General features: G+C 40.7%; 1 protein-coding gene across 1 annotated transcript in view; it reads left to right on the plus strand.

The window, feature by feature from the left end:
* The first annotated feature begins 327 nt into the window (after window positions 1–327).
* The window catches only part of SPOCK3 (SPARC (osteonectin), cwcv and kazal like domains proteoglycan 3), a 356,111-nt gene continuing 337,161 nt past the window's right edge, over window positions 328–19,277 (plus strand). Inside the window, exons 1-2 of the mRNA XM_008144652.3 lie at window positions 328–405; window positions 670–858. Coding sequence (XP_008142874.1) covers window positions 670–858 — 189 coding nt within the window. The 5' untranslated portion in view covers window positions 328–405. The remainder of the gene's footprint in view (window positions 406–669; window positions 859–19,277) is intronic.

Raw genomic sequence — 19,277 nt, forward strand, 5'->3', positions numbered from 1 at the left:
GCCAGTCTGTGTGGCGAACCCCAGAAGCTCTCCTGGCGGGGAGAGGTTAGAAAGCTGCTAAGGATTCTCAGGCGCAGAGCCAGCGCTTCCTCTGCCTCCAGCCAGCGGCGCATCCGGAGTTAACTGCAGCTCGCATCCAGAGAGAGAGGAAGGTAGGATAGGAGGAGGTGGAAGAGGAAAAAAAAAAAAAAGAAAGGCTGGGGGAGGGAGGGGGTGAGCCAACCGGAGTCAGCGGAGAGCAGCGCGCGGGGGGAGAGGAGATGCGGAGCGCGCCCGGCGCAGGGAGCTGACTGGACCGCTCCAGACGGCGACGCGAGCGGCGGCTCCTGAAACCTGCGAGTTGGCCGAGCCCCGCCGCCAGCCTTTCCAGCCGGAGCTGCGAGCACCGTGCGGGCTCACAGCAAGGTGATGGTGGTGTGCCAGGAAGCATTCTTCCCCGGGCCCGGGCTGCCGCGGCTGGGGCTCCCTCCCTTACACCCACCTCTCCTCCCCCGGGTCTGCGGGTCTGCGTCTGCGAGTGCCGGGTTTGGGGGGGAAAGCCTGTCCCTGCCTGTCCCCCTCCGGTCCCCGTCCTTGCCGCCGCCTGTTCGCCAGGGTCTCCCCGGTCTCCGCGGCCCCTGCCTGACTCCGTTCCCCCCGCTCCCTCCCCGGTTGTGTCTCCTTCCCCAGATGCTCAAGGTGCCGGCCGTGCTGTGCGTGTGTGCGGCCGCTTGGTGCAGTCAGGCTCTCGCGGCTGCCGCGGCCGTGGCTGCGGCCGGGGGGCGGTCGGACGGCGGTAATTTTCTGGACGATAAACAATGGCTCACCACCATCTCTCAGTACGACAAGGAAGTCGGACAGTGGAACAAATTCCGAGACGTAAGTGCTGCGCACCCCGTCCCCCCGGCACCCCGGGGAGCGGCTCCGGGCGAGGGCCGCAGCGGCCGGGAGCGGGCGGGCGGGCGGGCGGGCGGGCATCGGGCTCGGCTGGCCCGGCCGCGGGGTTTGGGGAGCCGCCGCGGGGCGCGCAGCGGCCGGGAAGTTGGCGGTGCCGCTGCCCCCTCCCGACTGGCGGCGCGGCGGGAGGGACTCGCTGGCCCGCAGCCCCCGGAGTTGAGGTCTCGCCCGGTCCCCACCTCGCCGGCCCCCGGCCCCTCCGGCCGCCTCCGAAGCTTTGCAAAGTGCTGGCTCGCCCTTCTCAACTTTTGCACGGCGCTCCTGGCACCGGGAGACACAGCGGATGTGCTTTGGCGCTGTGCTGCTACGAAAGGAACGAGGATCGATCTCGTGACGAACGGTCCATTAAGGAATTGGAGGGAGGAGGGAGGAAGATGTAAGATTTATAAATGCCCGCTCTTCAGAGGGCTGCGGCGGGGGCGGGGGGCGGGGGGTGTGGGGTGGTGTTGGCGGCACCGGTCGGCAGAAGTTGAACGGCTCCCGATGACACAAAATTGCTGATCCGATGGGGGGTGCATCAGCATTCACTCTAAGACAGCACGTGTTTACGGTGCGTTCGATTGCCTTTGATCCCAAAAGGAACCTGGTGAAATCTGCGGGGTGAGGCGGGGGGCGGGCGCGTGGAGGCGAGGTCCTCAGGTGGCAGCACCGAAAGGGTTAAAGGGCGGACCGTCCCGGGGGGTTTCCTGACGGGTCCTGGGGACGCAGCCCGGTGTTAGGGGTGGAAGCTTGTTTGCCTTGGCGCCGGGGACCCTGATAGTCAGGTCCTTGGTTTCCCCACCTGAGCTGAATGAAGCAGCCCCAGAGCTGGTACCGCGTCCAGAGCGCGGTTCATCTCCACGCCTTCAACTCACGTTGTCCCCGGAGGAGGTTGAGGACCGTCCCCAGCCCACCCCTGAGACCCCAAAGGCCTGCGAGGGAGCGGGAGAGAGTCGCAGGCACACTGCCCACCCTTCCTGGGGCACGTGAGGGCATTGCTCGTGGAGTCCTCCTGCAGGACATACACTACGTGCAGGTGACTTAACTTCTCTCATCAGTTCACACACGGTCACGATTTTTGGGGGAAAAAAATCCATGGGCGCTTAGGCTAGTTTTCATTTTGGCTCCCCCACCCCTTCTCCTAACACCCCTCACGGGAAATCGCCGACAAGCCAAATCTAACATGTAGCTGATTCTGGCACATGGATTCCTGAAACGCTATTTTATTTTATTTTATTTTATTTTTTTACTTTAAAATTAGATGTAGCTCATTAATACGAGGCATGGGGATGGGGATGAAAAACGATAATGATGATAATACTTGATGGAGGGCTTTGCTTACATGCCTGATGAACAAGGCTTAAACATTTTGCTAGATGAGTGCTCTTATAAAAGCAGCCTCCCCCACGTTTGTTTTCTTTCTGTTTATGCTAATATTGAGTACAAAAAATAAGAGTAAAAAAAGTAAAAGTCAAGCAAACAAATGAGATTATTTCTAAACCTGGGGAAGAATTTCCCTTTATCGTGCCCTCACTTGGAAAAATAGTGACATTCTCTCAGTATTTGAACCATGCCACACTTCACGTATGGCATTTCATTTCTTAATGGCTGCGTTAAAATATTTTAAAAATGAATTTTAGGCTTTCATCTCGAAATTATATTTTAAATCTGAAATATCTTAGTATTCTGGCTTTATTCAAATTACTTTATTGAATTATTAAGAGCAAACGGTCTATACTTGGGAAGTTTGTAAATGTGTTTGATTTGAACTAGTGAGGCAAGCTGAGTTGCCTGAATGAATTAAATATTCTAGGAGTCATTCAGCCAACTTATATAAAGACGGACTAGACTATTTATTGCTATAGTATTTTCAGTTATTTTTATGTGACCTTTGGGGGAAAATTCATCGCAATTACATATTAAATTTAAGTGAGGGATTTACTGAAATATTTTTGGCAAATATCTGTGTGGATGCACATGCAAAACGTGAAACTGTAATGATGGCTTATTTTAGTAAGGTAATTACAGTTGTGTAAGGGTGACTTCCAGAGGGCATGGAGGAGATAAGTGCTATCTTTTTCCCCCCATTAACTACCTGTTGCTTATCATTAACATGCTAAAATGCATGCTGACAGTGTGACCTCAAATCAGAGTATGTAATAGGCAATCCTTATTTAGACCATTCACCCCACTCATAATTTACATATTTTTCCCCCCCTTTTTGGGAATCACTAGCTTAATAATATTTTTGTGTCTTTCAGGATGTTGTTCATTTTTTTTTTTTGGTTCAATTTCAGCTGGAAGTCCATGGTTATGAGGCAGTGCTTGAATTCTGTACTGCATGAATATACCTTTAACTGTTCTGCATCAGCATTGACATCTTAAGTAATGGATTTAAATATTTACTTTATATAAAGGCACAGAAAGAAGGAACTGTGAACTTCTTTTATTAATAGTTTGCTAACGTACTTCTATTTAGTGCTTTAGTCCCATAAAATATAATTAATTTCACTTAGGGGAAAAAAAAAAAAAACTTTGGGTACTTCAGCATAATTAATACTATAGTTAATCCTTACCTTTTGTTATGTGACTGTTTTACACAGTCAGCATTATCGGACAAGTAACTTCTTGATGAGAGTTTGAAGTATATCTTCTTTTGAATTACATATGAAAAAATGTTTTGAAAAATGTTTTGAATAATATTTGATAGTACAATTTATCATATTTAACTGAGTGATTTTTAAAATTAATTTGATTAATATATGTGATGTAAATATATAATATATCATATATAATAAGGCTTTAGGGATAAAGAGCATGGATAGAAAGTGTTATGGGAGAGTAGATGAATGAAGACTAGAAACCCTGTCATTGATGACTCATTTTCTCAATTTCCTCCATGTGAAACAGAGAAATTATAAAACCAAATGCCAGCTTACAAAGAATATGTATTAATATAGAAGAAACTTCCAAATAATTTTGACCACTTTATATTAGCATTGCTCTTTGGAAAAAAGTTTTGTTGCCATTTAAAGTGTATAAAATGTGATTATATAGGCAGAAAACTTTTATACCTTTGAAATTATTAATATATTTTGTTATTTGCATAAAAATGGCTGTTGATATTTTAATTCCTATGTTAGGAAAAATAAAAGTTTAACCTAAAGATATAGAGAAGTCAACACATTTAAAAATAAGTATAGTAACTAGAACCAGCATGCTATATTTGGGGTATAATTATTTGACTTTAGATAAGGCAAAGGAACAAAAAACCCGAGGCTCATTTTGAAAGTTGTTTTAAGAAATGGTTACTATTTGTGTTGCAAAACCCACAATCAACTTCAGTTTACATTTATTCCTTAAGTGATTTTTAATATTCTTTAGATATATTGAAAGCAGTAGGAAAGTATTGCAAGTCACCTTTAAAAATTCAACCTTAATATAAGTTAAAGGACATGTAAAATGAGAAAATGTAAAATACAGTGTCTCAGAGGCAATCAAATTATAAATTGACTTTTTAAAAATGCCTGCTTTGGATATATTGTATAGTAAGTAGACTTTTCTTAACTTACTGTATTTCCCTTTTTCATCTCAGTTGAGGTTCTAGAGTGGACAGATTATTTAAGAGATGATGGTTGTTGAAGGGATATTTCCTGGCATTAGTGGCTACAAGGAATAAAGCCCCCTGAGAATCTATCAACTTTTACTGCTGTTAAAAAGTAAATAAGACAATTGGTTTCTATGCCTACTGTATTGCTTTAAAAAATATTAAAATTCAAACAGTGAGAATCTTGGAAGAATGCTTTCAGTACTTCCCCTAGATTTATGATGTGCCATGGCTCTGTTTCCTAAATAGCCAGCATGACCTTAACACCGAGGGCTCCTCCTTTGTGGTACTATTTTTAAATTAAAACATTTTAATTGAGATATAATTGACAAATAAAATTATATATTTAAGTTGTAAAATGGGATGATGTCATATACATATAGGGCAATGATTACCTTTGTGGTATATTAATGGTAGGCAAGAATGTTGTACTACTTTACTTTTTAAAAAGGAGTGTACCAAAAATAAAATTAAATCATTAATACTAATTTGAAGAAATTTAACAAATAACCAACTATTCTCTCTGTTCAGGAATAGTTTCTCAATAATAGAGAACCTATTCTTTTTTTTTTTTTTTTGGAGAACCTATTCTGATGAAACACACACACACACACCTTTTAAGTGTTCCTCATCATGAAACAATATGTTTAACTGTGGTAACTAGTATCTATATTTTATCGTAGTTGAGAACATAGTCTCTCCATGGGAATTCTTCACAGTTAATTTGTTGCATTCTCATGAGTGTTTCTCTTTCTTTCTTTTTGATCGTTGATTGACTATGGGCCACAGAGTGTTTAAAAAGTCATAAAAGCCTTTGAATATAGTATGCATATTTACAGATCAGAGCTGGTAAAGACTATAGCATGCAATGTTTTTGATGTTGGACTATTTATATTGTTTAAATCATCTGGGGATGTAATCAAGAGAGAGGCAATTGCCTTCTTGAAAGAAGCATTAGGCAATCTTTGAAGATTTGGGCAGACAGTGAGTTACTATAGCAACAAAGGGCTAGCCCCATGCAGCATCCTGTCCTCTATCCTTGTTATTGGGTCCTAGTTAAGCAGTGGTTCTGGTACAATCTCCACATCCCTATTTCTTAATGTCCCCCACACCCCCACCGGCCACCACCAGTACCATACTCACCAGGCAGGATCTAAGACTGGTTTTATCTAGTCTGATGTCATTTTAGAATGGCAGGTCAGAGGATGCCCACTGATCTGCTGGTTTCTGGAGAGGGCTGTTAGGAAGGGCTAGTATCACATCATCAGACCCCAACAGGAACTCTGAATTGGATTGGAAATGTAGTCAATTGGGTAAGGGTTCATTCTAACAGAAATTATAGGGAAGTGTGCAACACTTTTAACTCTAGCTTTCATAACTTCTAGTGAATTATTAGGAAATTATAATTAAGTGGTTTAAGAAATAAATTGTCCTGTGTATGTATATATATATATGTCATATATGATTCTAGGTATACATAAGTAGGTCTATGCATAAATGCATATATACTTTATATGTTTGTATATGTGTGTCTTCAAATCGGTAACAGCTATAATAATTAGAAAAATCAAGATTATATATTGTATTATATATTTACTAGAGGCCTGGTGAATGAATTCATGCATGGGTGGGGTCCCTCTGTGTGGCCTGCAGGGATCGGGCTGAAACCTGCAGTCCAATGCAGCCTGCAGCTTCTACCTGCTGCTCCTGCTCATCCCGGCCCCATTGTGCCTGTTGCGAGCTCGAGCCCAATAAGTCCCGATTAGGAGAGGCTCGCGCTGCCGCAGCAGCGCTGACCAGCCATGAGCCCTACATCTGGTGCCCTCCCAAGGGGAGGAGCCTGTGGGATTGGGATGAAACCAGGAATGAAACCAGCTCTCCGACATCCCCCAAGGAGTCCTGGATTGTGAGAGGGCACAGGCCAAGCTGAGGGACCCCACTGGTGCACGATCAGGCCGGGGAGGGGTGCAGGAGGGTTTCAGGGCATGTCTGGGCCATCTTGCTCAGTCCCTATCAGCCGGACCCCAGCAGCAAGCTAACCTACCAGTCAGAGCATCTGCCCCCTGATGGTCAGTGTATGTCATAGCGACTGGTCGACCAGTTGACTGTCTGCCTCCTGGTGGTCAGTGCACTTCATAGTGAGCGGTTGAGCAGCCTTAGCATATCATTAGCATATTATGCTTTGATTGGTTGTTCGGTTGTTCTTCCCTTCAGTCTATTTGCGTATTACTCTCTTATTATATAGGACTAGTGGCCCAGTGCATAAAATTCATGCACGGGGGCGGGGGTTGTCCCTCAGCTCAGCCTGCAACCTCTCCAATCTGGGACCCCTGTGGGATTGGGCCTAAAACGGCAATCGGACATCCCTCTTGAAATCCGGGACCGCTGGCTCCTAACCATTCACCTGCCTGCCTGTCTGATCACCCCTAACCACTCTGCCTGCCGGCCTGCTCACCCCCAACTGCCCCCCACTGCTGGCCTGCTCGCCCCCAACTGCCCCCTTCTGCCAGCCTGCTCACTCCCAACTGGCCACCCCTGCTGGCCTGCTCACCCCCAACTGCCCTCCCCTCCTGGCCTGATCGCCCCTAACCGCCTCTGCCTCAGCCCGCCACCATGGCTTTGTCTGGAAGGCCATCGGAAGGTCTCCCGGAAGGTCTCCCAGTCTAATTAGCATATTACCCTTTTATTAGTATAGATCATTATATAGGATATGCTAATTAGAAGAAGATATTCTTCCTAAAATGTTAAGACATCTGTTAGGTATTTTTTTGGCATATTAGTTTGTTTGTTTTTTGTTGTTATTGTTGTTTTGTTTCTGATGAAATATTTTATTTCAAAAATTCAGAACATAGTCTCATTTGCTGGTATATGTGTGGTCACTGTGTGCCTTCTGGTTTTTATGGGAAGTCAGCTTGTTTGAGATTATATGCTTAAACTTTTTAGCTAGATATACAAAGGGAACACTGTGTACTGCTATAAAAGCATTTATTTTCCTACTCTTACAATAAGACTGCTTTTAGATCTCATGATTCTGACTCAGAGTGGCATTTGATGTTCTTATACAACTTTACTTTTCATGAGGTGGGCCAGAATTATTTTATGTATCTATTTTTAAAGACTGATATGTGAATTGTCTTCTCAGCCTGCCCCACTTCTATAAGCTGGAGTATTTACATGCCTTTTCCATTTATGAAAATCCTTTCATCTTTTCTACCCCTCCTAGTTCCCATATTTGGCTACCCTATTACACTATGAACTCTCTACAGCTATATATTTTAGTCTCTCTCTCTCCTTTCAAATTCCTACAGTTCACTAAGCATTAGCACAGTGACTGGGTCAGTGTTAGCATTAGAAAAAATCTATACTAAGTGAAGGAATACTGTGTTAAATGCACATTGCCAATTGAACTGTCCTTAATAAAGGCTTTTTTATTAACCATTGTTTCTTATTAACCATTTTACTTCCATTTCTGACTATCTCCAGCTTAGTTTTGTAATTTGAATGAACATTTAATTTTTATAGAATATAAGGTTTCATGTACTAAACTGCCTTAGTCCATGAGTTCCCAATGGACCGAAATGGACATGCTATGCATGCTATGTCAGAGCTGTCATGTTCAGTTTTAGAGTGGTATCAGTAGATGCTAATTGTAGGCATGTTGGTAGTTCCTCTGCCAATTCATCCAATTCTTTTATCATAGTTTCTCTTTGACCACATAATTTTGGTGCTCTAAAGCCTTTAAATGTTTTTGTGCTGCCTGCTAAGTAATATCAGAGACCATTATCTTCCCTTTGTTTTTCAACTACTCTACTTCAATGAAAGGTTCTGTGGCTGAATCCAGGTATTTTATACACAGTCCAGGTTTCTTTCTTTCCCTTCTGTCTCTCTTACAATTGAATGTATCACTTAGAAATAGGTTAAGTTTCTGCAAAGGAGGCCCCTGGACCCAAGTGCCTGAATTAAGACAGAATTTTATTCCCCAACCATATCACCATCAGGAAGTGAGCTGTCCAGACTTGGATTTTCAGGGTTATTCTCTCAGGGTTCTCCATAAATTGACATTTCCTATCCAGTAGGAAGGATTTAAGAGAAAGTCTAGGACAGTGGTCGGCAAACTCATTAGTCAACAGAGCCAAATATCAACAGTACAACGATTGAAATTTCTTTTGAGAGCCAAATTTTTTAAACTTAAACTTCTTCTAACGCCACTTCTTCAAAATAGACTAGCCCAGGCGGTGGTATTTTGTGGAAGAGCCACACTCAAGGGGCCAAAGAGCCGCATGTGGCTCGCGAACCGTAGTTTGCCGCACGGGTCTAGGGCATGCAGCTTGTCCTAGAATTGACCTGAACATTGTCACCTATTAACTTCTGTGTGCTAGTATATTGCAAAGGCCTGAACTTAGTGATGTGGCTATAGCTGGCTACAAGAGAGATGAGCCAATGTCCTCTCTAATGGGAAAGGATTAACATGGAAAGAAAGAAGGTGAATCCAGTTCTGGGAGGAAAATATTAGTAGCTACGTATCTGTTTCAGCATCAGAATATCTCTTGAGAATAGTCTCTGTGCCCACTGATAGGCATTTTTTATCATTTCCTGCTAATTGTTTGCTTTGCCCTCAATCTCTTTCTCCTTGCTTTCATACCATTCCTCTGTTCTGTATTCAGGGTAGAACTGGAGTGCCTGGTACCTAAGGTTGTGGGTGTAGGAGCTTGAGAGCCATTAGTAGTGTGCTCCTGTCTAAGAGGATATGTTACAGATCAGAAACAAAGAAAACTATCCACATAGGGTGTTAAGGCCAGCCTGCATCTGCTGATGAGTCCCGTCTTCTAGTGAAATCCTTTAGCATTACCTTTTTTAGTTATCTTTGGTCATAGGTCCAGAATGCTCTGGTGCGAGGTGGATGATGGTGGTCAGTGGGAAGGAATGAAAATTTAACTATCATTCCCTTAGGTGACGGACAGAATACTCACTAGAGCTAAGGTTGCATTTCCTCTGATAAAAAAAAAAAAAAAAAGGCAAGACCATTAATGTAAAGTAGTTTGCCCTGGAATAAATCTGGAAATGATGCCATTGCTGGATGCACACACCGCTTAGTCCTGAAAGCAAAGAAAACAATTTATTTTAGCATTATTAGTACAGCTGGTCTTTAAATAATGTCTTTTCATTCAATATCGTTTTGTTTTAACATTGATGAGAAGGAAAAAAAATCAATTCTCAGCCTGGAGCCACAGTTTGTGTGGAGTTTGCACATTCTCCCCATGTCTGCGTGGGTTTTCTCCAGGGGCTCGTGTTTCCGTCCACATCCTAAAGACAGGCACATTAGTGACTGGCATTCTAAGCCATCCCAGTCTGAGTGAGTGTGGGGTGTGGGTGCTTCCTGTGGTGGAAGGGCATTGGTCCAGGCTGGGGTCCTGCCTTGTGCCCTGAGCTATGAGGAGAGGTTCCAGCCACCCGTGATCCTAAACTGGATCAATGGGTTCGAAAACAATGATCTTACTTGTTTTTTAATCTTTCTTAAATGTATGTATAGCTCGCTTTTATTTTGTTGTTTAACATTTTTTTTCCTATTTAAAAATTATATAAAATATCTCAATTACAGTTTACATTAAATATTATTATTTTTTAAAATATATTTTATTGATTTTTTACAGAGAGGAAGGGAGAGGGATAGCTAGAAACATCGATGAGAGAGACACATCAATCAGCTGCCTCCTGCACATCTCCTACTGGGGATGTGCCTGCAACCCAGGTACATGCCCTTGACGGGAATCGAACCTGGGACCTTTCAGTCCGCAGGCTGACGCTCTATCCACTGAGTCAAACTAGTCAGGGCTAAATATTATTTTGTATTAGTTTCAGGTCTACAGCACAGTGGTTAGATAATCATATACTCTACAAAGTGTTCCCCCCGATGTTTCCAGTACCCAACTGTCACTATATATAGTTATTACAATAGCATTATTTGACTGTATTTCCTATGTTACAAAATAGTTTCAGGTCTTTATTTAGAACTTTGGTGATTTTTTTTTTATAACCAGAAATATGCTCTAGGAACTTAACTCTTGGTTATATCAATTAGTCTATGGTAACATTGGTTTATAGATGAGGTTAAGTGAGGACTTACTGCCAGATGTGCCAGAGAGGCTTTATGATTTCAGACGTGTTTCATGACATGGGAGATAGCTGACATGGGAGATGGCTGAGCTCCTTGCCTAGACCATAAGCAGAGATGGTGTATTGCACTATTTGTCTATCAGTTGTGTGTTGTTGTTGTTTTGCCTTGCAAAATGAAAACTTTAGTATTTATTTATCCTTTTTTTCATAAATGTATTTATGGCACGACTATTTTATAAGTGATGATTATATAAATTTGCTTAGTATTTTATTCACACAATTTAGAGTACCTTATAATTAAATTTATAGTAATGATACTATAGTGTACAAATATACAAGGTAGAAAGGTAGGTAAAATATCTTTATAAAACCATTTTGTCATTGCAGTCACATACATGGTGGGCAAGAGTAGGTTTACAGATGTGAATATGTGAAATAGTTTATTCCTCTGTAATTATTAATTATAGTATTATTTTCCATATGAATAACTGTAAACCTACTTCTCCTCCACCCTGTATTTCTTCCAAAGGGTTGGTGCTTTTCCCAATGTCCTTCCAATGGGAGTCACTGGCTTTCCATATCCTACTCATCAAGCTGCTTCCTTTACCAAGGAAGTAATGGCCTCAACTAGAAATGTCTCCCACTTCTAAACATGGGCAGCAGCTTTTCCTATTCAGATTCCAGGGATGATGGCTTAATGCAAATTTTTATCTCCTCCTTCAGAAATAGTACCATGGCATTTCATTAGTCCATTTAATGGTTTAAAAGTAATCACATTTAATTTAAAAAAATGATCTTTAGAATATGAGTGAGGTACTCTTTCCTTTTTTATATGTAGTTTCTGTGCTTTGGGTATCTTTAATCAGTATTATCACTCTTATTGTGAAATAGGGATAATTAAAGAAAACTCCTGATTTTGTTTTCATGATTGTTTCCTGAGGAACAATGTTTTTGAGTTTAAAATTATATCATTTAACTATGGAAAAGAAAGTTTTAAGTAACTTGCAGTTGCAGCAATCTGTAATTTTAGTATTTTGTTAGGGTTATAATTTGATAGTTTGGTTTACTAATGACATAAATTAGGAAAGGAATTTAAATTATATATATATATATGTATATATGTATGTATATATATATATATATATATATATATACACACACACACACACACACACACACACATACACATATATGTATATTTTCTACACACAAACTCATAGAGAGTGGCAAATATGTGAATTTTTTCCCTATAGCCTTCTTTTATGTTATGCTCTTTATATTACTTTAGAAATTAACTGTATGCCAATGTGCCTATTTTCAGGTGATTGTTTTAATATTTTGTTAATAAAATAATACTATATTTTTATCCATATTTTTGTACACACAAAGTAAAATTATTTTTAAACTTTGCTAGATTACTTTATATAATGAAGATTATCTGTTTCTCTTATTTTATTCTCTGACAACTCCAACCATCTGTACTAATCATGTTGAAATTTAAATATTTCTAATTATGTAATAATTAAATATACCTATGTCTGTTTCTATAAATATATATCTACATCTATATATCTATATCTATATCTATATCTATATCTATATCTATATTTATATCTATATCTATATCTTTCTATATACATATATCAACCAGAATATTAAATAATATAAATGTGAAAAACAATGTTAGGGAAACTATAGGTTCAGTTATGAGTAAATGCAGCTTTATTAGGCACTTTAATTAGAAATAATATTTCAGTTTAATTCCTAGCTGTTACTCTAATCAAATAATTTTTAAAATAAGTAAGTGGATACATTTTCTATAGTTTATATGAATAGGCTACTTTTAAGTTTGGACTCATTATACCTAAAGGGGGTGATAATGGTAAAAATGTGCTCATTCAGAATACCAAGTGACTCAGATATCCTATATAATGCCTAATATGCTAAGTCTCCGACCATTCGTTCGACCCTTGGACCAGTCGCTATGATGCGCACTGACTACCAGGGGGCAGACGCTGCGACCAGTAGGTTAGCTTGCTGCTGGGGTCCAGGCAATGGGGACTGGGCCCGATGGGCCGGACACACCCTGGAGCCCTCCCATGGTACCTCTCCTTTTTATGACTGGCTTGTTTTTACTGCCTTCCTGGTTCATCCATGATGTGGCAAATGGCAGGATTTCGTTCTTTTAAAATAAAGGCTGAATAACATTTCATTGTGTATATGCCACATTTGTTTATCTGTTCATCCACAGATGTCACTTGAATTGCTTCTGCCTTTTGGCTATTGTAAAAGAGGCTGCTGGGAACATGGGTGTGCAAATATCTCTTCAGGATCTGCTTTCAATTCTTTAGATATAGCGTATAAGATAGGTTAGAATAGATCTAGTTTTTAGAGTCATTGTGTTGTCTATTTAATATGTTAGAGACTTCTCCATTTAGAATTTCAATTAAGTTACTAAGTATGAACTGTTTCATTGAACATGGATTCTTTGTTGTTAGAGTTTTGTAGCAAAAGCAAAATTAATTAGCTGCCAGGCTGAGGAAAGTATGAATACGTTAATACTCAGTGATTTCTATATTTTGTAGTTACTGAAGTTAAATAATACTGAACTTATTTGATGCTAACTTTTACATTAAGTATTTATATGAAATAAATGATTACATGAAATATTCTCTGGTAAAAATATAAAATAGATTTATATGGTCAATTTTGGAATAAGTTGAGTGTTCCAGATACTTCTGTGGGTTTCTATTCATAGTATAAGGAAAAGCCCATTATTTAGCAGGAATGAAAGAAGGAGAGGGCCCAACAATGAAACAATCTAATTGTGTCTTCAAATCTATAAAACATGATAGGGCATTATCTTCCTGAATATGGTAAATGGCCTACTAGATAGAGTTACCCAAAATATTCATTTGATACCCCCTGAATCACAGCTCAGTTTCACTTTTCTACTACCAGCCTGCTTTGTGACTTTCAAGACATTTACGTAGGGTACTCTGAGAAGGATACTCTGAAATATGAGCTTGCTAATTGCCTTGGCACATGGCATTAGCATCTGCTGAAGAACCAGTTTTAGAATATCAGGAGAATATTTATAGGCCTTTCATGGATTGCAGCATAGTATGAAATTATAGGCAACCTCCTAGTCTTCCAGGGAGACTGGTTAAGATGCCCTTGGCAACATCTGAGGTTCTCCTCAAATGTCCCTGAGGCACTCAGATTCATCTAAAATGGACATTCCCCCGAGGCAAAACTTTTCTGGAACATTGTATCAACATCCATTAGCCTAGTATTACCTGAGAAATGTTTCAGAGACATGAAATATAATTTCTTTGAGTTGAGATGCTGTATACTTTAGTTTTAAAGAACTATTGTACCATGTCCAGCTAGCTCAATTGGTTAGAGCAGTGGTCGGCAAACTCATTAGTCAACAGAGCCAAGTATCAACAGTACAACGATGGAAATTTCTTTTGAGAGCCAAATTTTTTAAACTTAAACTTCTTCTAACGCCACATCTTCAAAATAGACTCGCCCAGACCGTGGTATTTTGTGGAAGAGCCACACTCAAGGGGACCAAGAGCTGCATGTGACTCGCGAGCCCAGTTTGCTGACCACGGGGTTAGAGCATTGTCCCAGTATGCCAAGTCTGGGGGTTCCATCCTCCATCAGGGCACATACAAAAATGAACCAATGAATACATAAGTAAGTGGGACAAGTCAATGTTTCTCTCTCTCAAATCAACCAATAAATAAAAGAATACGTTTCATGCTTATAGACCAAAACCATAAAAACAAATGAACACAACACCTACTGGGCTTGTTAGGAAACTCTGAAATTTGAAAGTAACCCTAGTCCAAGTGATACTTTTATGTAGATCCACACATTGGCCACATTATCCCCAGAATTTCATGTTGACTAAATATGCTAACTTTGCTTGCTAACGGTATTATCATTTAAAATAATTTTAGAATCAGAAGTTTCTGTTTCCCTCCCCACATAGTCTGGTAAGTAAAGAGTTTAAAAACATGGGGAAGTTGCCACTGGGGAATGACATGTGTAAATCAAATTTGTGGTAAAGATAGGAGAAGACATCCCACATCATTTTTTCATCTTTATTGTTGAAAGTATTACGTATGTCCTTTTGTCCCCCTATTGACCCCTTCTAGCCTGCCTCCACCCTCTCCCCACCCCCCAAACTCCACACCTTCACTGTCCTATTGTCAGTTACCATGGGTTATGCATATATGCATACAAGTACTTTGGTTGATCCCTTCCCACCCACCCACCCCTGCCTTCCCTCTGAGATTCCACAGTCTGTTCCATGCTTTTCAGTGTCTCTGGATCTGTTTTGTTCATCAGTTTATTTTATTCATTAGAGAGAATAAGAAGTCTTTGAAAAAAATTGTACTTTGAATGTATGCCACATATCAAGTTTCGAGTACCATCGAAAACCACAGCAGTTTATAGGTCAGTGCGTGAGATCTGGAAATCTAGTTTCCAGCCGGCTTTGTTTGCTCTGCGTAGCTGAAAGCCACCTGGCCTTTGCTGCCAAAAGTCTTGTGTTTATTCTGAGAATGAATGCCCCTTTGTTTACATGTGTGCTGTTGGATTTGGGAGAGTACTAGAGCAAGCTTGCCATCAGCCTCAAAGGTGACGAATTATCTCTGGGGTTAGTCTCATGCCAGGTCACTACCCCTGCTACCACGATCACAAGGAAAACATCAACATAGGTCCGAGATAATGCCTGTTGGGATCTGGGGCAGTTATTTTGCTGTTAACACACATTTTTTAGTTAAAAACAATTCACTGACTTCCAATGGGTCTGCCTATGTGTCCCTGAATGGCTTTCCAGTTTTATTACTCCATAGTATGTCATCTTGGACTTCAAAAATAAGTTCTTTGTGAACAATAATCCTTGTAAGTAGTAGGTAGCTGGAGCTATAGGTAGGCTTACATGTTATGAAACCATGTTTGTTGTTAATTCTTCTACTTGAATATGTAATTTAATTTTTATTTTTGTTGTTGTTGGATTAGACTGTGATGTGGTTGTGGGTTTACCTTTTCTTTTTACTTGAAAGAAATTATACATTTAAATAGCCTTCTCTTAGATGGCATGATAAAAATTCCACAATTTAATTTTTATAGGGATACAGCAATATTGATATTACATCTAACTATCTTATTGTGAATAGACCTAAGATTGATTTTTAAAATGAACATAAATTATATGTTCATTTCCAAGTTTCTTAAATAAATATTGGCTAAATCACATAGAAACCAAATTATGCTGTGTAAAATGGTATGATAATAGAATGTGTTTATGTTCCAACTTTTTGTAACATTTTAATGTAATTTTGTAAATTGACCAACTGGTTAAGGAGATTCAAATTATTTTAAACAAACTTTTGTTTTCTTCTTCATATCCAAATTTATTAATAAAAGCCAAATAAAATAGCATCATATATTTTATCTCATGTTGTTGAACAAATAAATGTTGTTGTTTTAACAAAACCATTGGAATAAGGCAATTTCTGTATGTGTATTTAGTTTGGCATAGACGTTTATTTCTATGCTCTGATCTTTATATTTACTTTAGCACTACCCTGTAATAATGTTGTCCAATTATGAGTGTTTGCTTCTGCAGCATCTATACATATAAAGAGGTAATATGCTAATTTGTCCATTACAGTGTCCCAGTCACGACCAGTCTGTGGGTGAGGATGGGGGCGGGGACTTCCGCTCCCAGCGCTAAGGTCACACTGCCTGCGTGCATCCCCGCCCAGCGCTGAGGTGAAGCTGCCTGCTTGCATCCCCAGCTAGGGACGTGATACTGCCTGCGTGCATCCCTGTTCAGCGCTGACGTGACTCTGCGGGTGGGGGGGGGGGGCGCTGGGCTTGATGGGGGTCTCAGGCCACAGGCCCCCTGCTCTGGCTCCGGGCCAGGAGACCTCATGCTGTGCCCCCCGCCCCAGCGATGGGCTGGGGGACCTCAGGCCACGTCCTCTGCCAGGCAGGGCTTGACAGGGGACCTCATTCCATACCCCCTGCCCTGGCGCCAGGCCGGGGGACCTGAGACTGTGCCTCCCGAGGGACTTGACAGGGGTGGGGCTGGCCGGGTCTGGGTCTCACCCAATGGGGATGGGGCCGGCCAGGTCTGGATCTCCTGCATTTTCTAAGTGAATGTGGGTGGTGGGTGGGAACTTGACTCTAGGTCCCGTAGCACGCCTCAGACTCTGACAGGAGGGAAATTTTACATACATTTTACTAATTTTCTTTCATCTCTGACACTTCTATTATAGAGGAAGGGCAAATAGCAATATTAAAATATTTCTTCTAATGAATTCCCTTTTAATGTGCACAAATTTCATGCACCGGGCCACTAGTAATTAATAAAATGTTTCTATATTGATTAAACCGATGTTATTCCAAAGCTAACCCTCTGGGCCAAAAATCCTTAATCATTTTGGAGCATAGAAACTAGAATTTGAAGACAGCTCTGACCACTTTTCCCAGAAATATTCAGATATATGCAACTTTGCATACAATATATAGGGAATTAATTTGTAATTTTCTGCTGTGATTATGGGCAACATGGTTGTAAATGAGTTGTGCATTACAATCTTTTCTACATAACTTTTGACAGTCTTTAAAGCTGTGCAAAGATCTTTTTTAAAAATCCTCACCTGAGTACATATTTTTATTGATTCTAGAGAAAAAAGAAGGGAGAGGATGAGAGAGAGAGAAACGTCGATTGGTTTTGACCAGGAATCTAACCCACAACTCTTGTATGTGCCCTTACCGGAAATCAAACCAGAGACCCTTCCGTGCCCCGGACAATGCTCCAACCAACTGAACCACAGTGGCCAGGGCTATGCAAAGATATTTTGAATGTTCTTGTAATTATAAGGAATGTCTTATTGAAGGTATCTTGGACTCCTGTCTTCCTCCCAGCAATTCCCAATCAAATCACTTTCAAGTCTGATCAAAGTCTTCTCAGTAGTACTGCTCAAATCCACAACTCTTCACTCCTGGCTCAGAACACCCTTCTCTCTCACTGCAGCTGGTCTTGTAGATGACCTTCATGTTTTCAGCCTTTTCCATGCCTACAGCTTCTGTGCTTTATTGATATATGAATTTTTCCCAAATTATAGCACCGATCTTTTTCTCCTCTGTTCAACAACTTCCAATTATCGTTTAATTATCACAGAGTAGAACTGTATATTGCTGCAATAATAGACTTTTGGAGAAAAAAAAATGGGAGTGTGGTTACCCTCCAGGAGCTAATCTGTGAAACTTCCACAAAATGGATTAATTCATGTATATTTATAGTCATCATAGAGGGAGATTATGTGATTCCTAAGTCTGTTAGAGTTACTGTAAGCTGTTTGAATATACTAAAATATACTTTGAGGAAGAGTGTTCATCAGAAGGAGTCTGAATTGAGTGAGAAAACCAATTCAACTAGTCAAACTTTGGCAGTGCTCAGGAGAGAGAGATAGTATCCCCTTTAACGGTTGTTCTAATGTTCTGTAACATGTGGATGGAAAAAAATTCTGTCTCTAATTTCATGCTCACCCAGCAAACTTCTGATTTCCATGTTGCTCAGCCTCAGGGAGAGAATGTGCCAGTCATGATGACACGTGTTTTCTACTGACAGAACCAGGTTTCTGAGGCTTTGGGACTGAAGACTAGATCCTGGACGGTGGTAAACTTGTCAGGTGATATCACAGTGTGGGTTCTTTGGTATGTAGCCAGGATCTTCCTGGTGACAGACAGGTCTCACCAGGAGCTTCGTATTTTAAATGGCAGCACCAAACAAAATCCAAATCTCCTGTCCCCAAATCCAGAAGCCCTTTACCACCTGCCTCTAAAACATATTTGCTTTCATATCCTTATTTTCCCTTTCCTGCATGCTGCATATCCATCAAATTGAGTTATCTATCTTTCTGTTACACTTTCTGCTTTTTTTTTTTTTGCTATTCATCTGAAATGAAAACTCTGCCCTATTATTTTTCTCCTTTCTAATTCTCATATTCATGATCCATTTTACATTATTTTTTTCCTAATCCTTTCCATAATTTTCATAATCAAATGCAATCTTACCCTTTTCTGAACTCCCAAAGCACTTTGAGGGGGGCATTGTGAGCAGTGGAGAGCCACGCTTCCTTAGAGGTGTGTCTGTGCCCTGCACTCTAGGAGCATAGAAGGAATATTCATGAAACAAAGTCATATGTGGATGAGCAAGTGAAGTGGTAACCAGATTTTCCAATCAAGCATAGGAGTTAATAGTTAATATAGGTATCAAAACCCAGGTTAATACTAATAGTTGATAACACAACATATTATATTTTTCCTAAAGGTTTTATTGAGCACGTCATTTATGGAACCTGTGTTCATTCCCAATATTTAGACAGTCTTTTTTCTTATTTATTTTGACATTCAATATTTATATATATATAAAAGTCTAATATGCTAAGTGTCCCTCCTACCTCCGACCAGTCGCTATGATGCGCACTGACCACCAGAGGGCAGACGCTCAACACAGGAGCTGCCATGATGCCCACTGGCCGGCACCACGGACCTGGTGCTGACAAACCAACACTTGGCTTCCCCTTAGTGGGACACAGGCCCTGCCACC

This window comes from Eptesicus fuscus, chromosome 6, assembly GCF_027574615.1.
Source record: "Eptesicus fuscus isolate TK198812 chromosome 6, DD_ASM_mEF_20220401, whole genome shotgun sequence".
Taxonomy (NCBI): domain Eukaryota; kingdom Metazoa; phylum Chordata; class Mammalia; order Chiroptera; family Vespertilionidae; genus Eptesicus; species Eptesicus fuscus.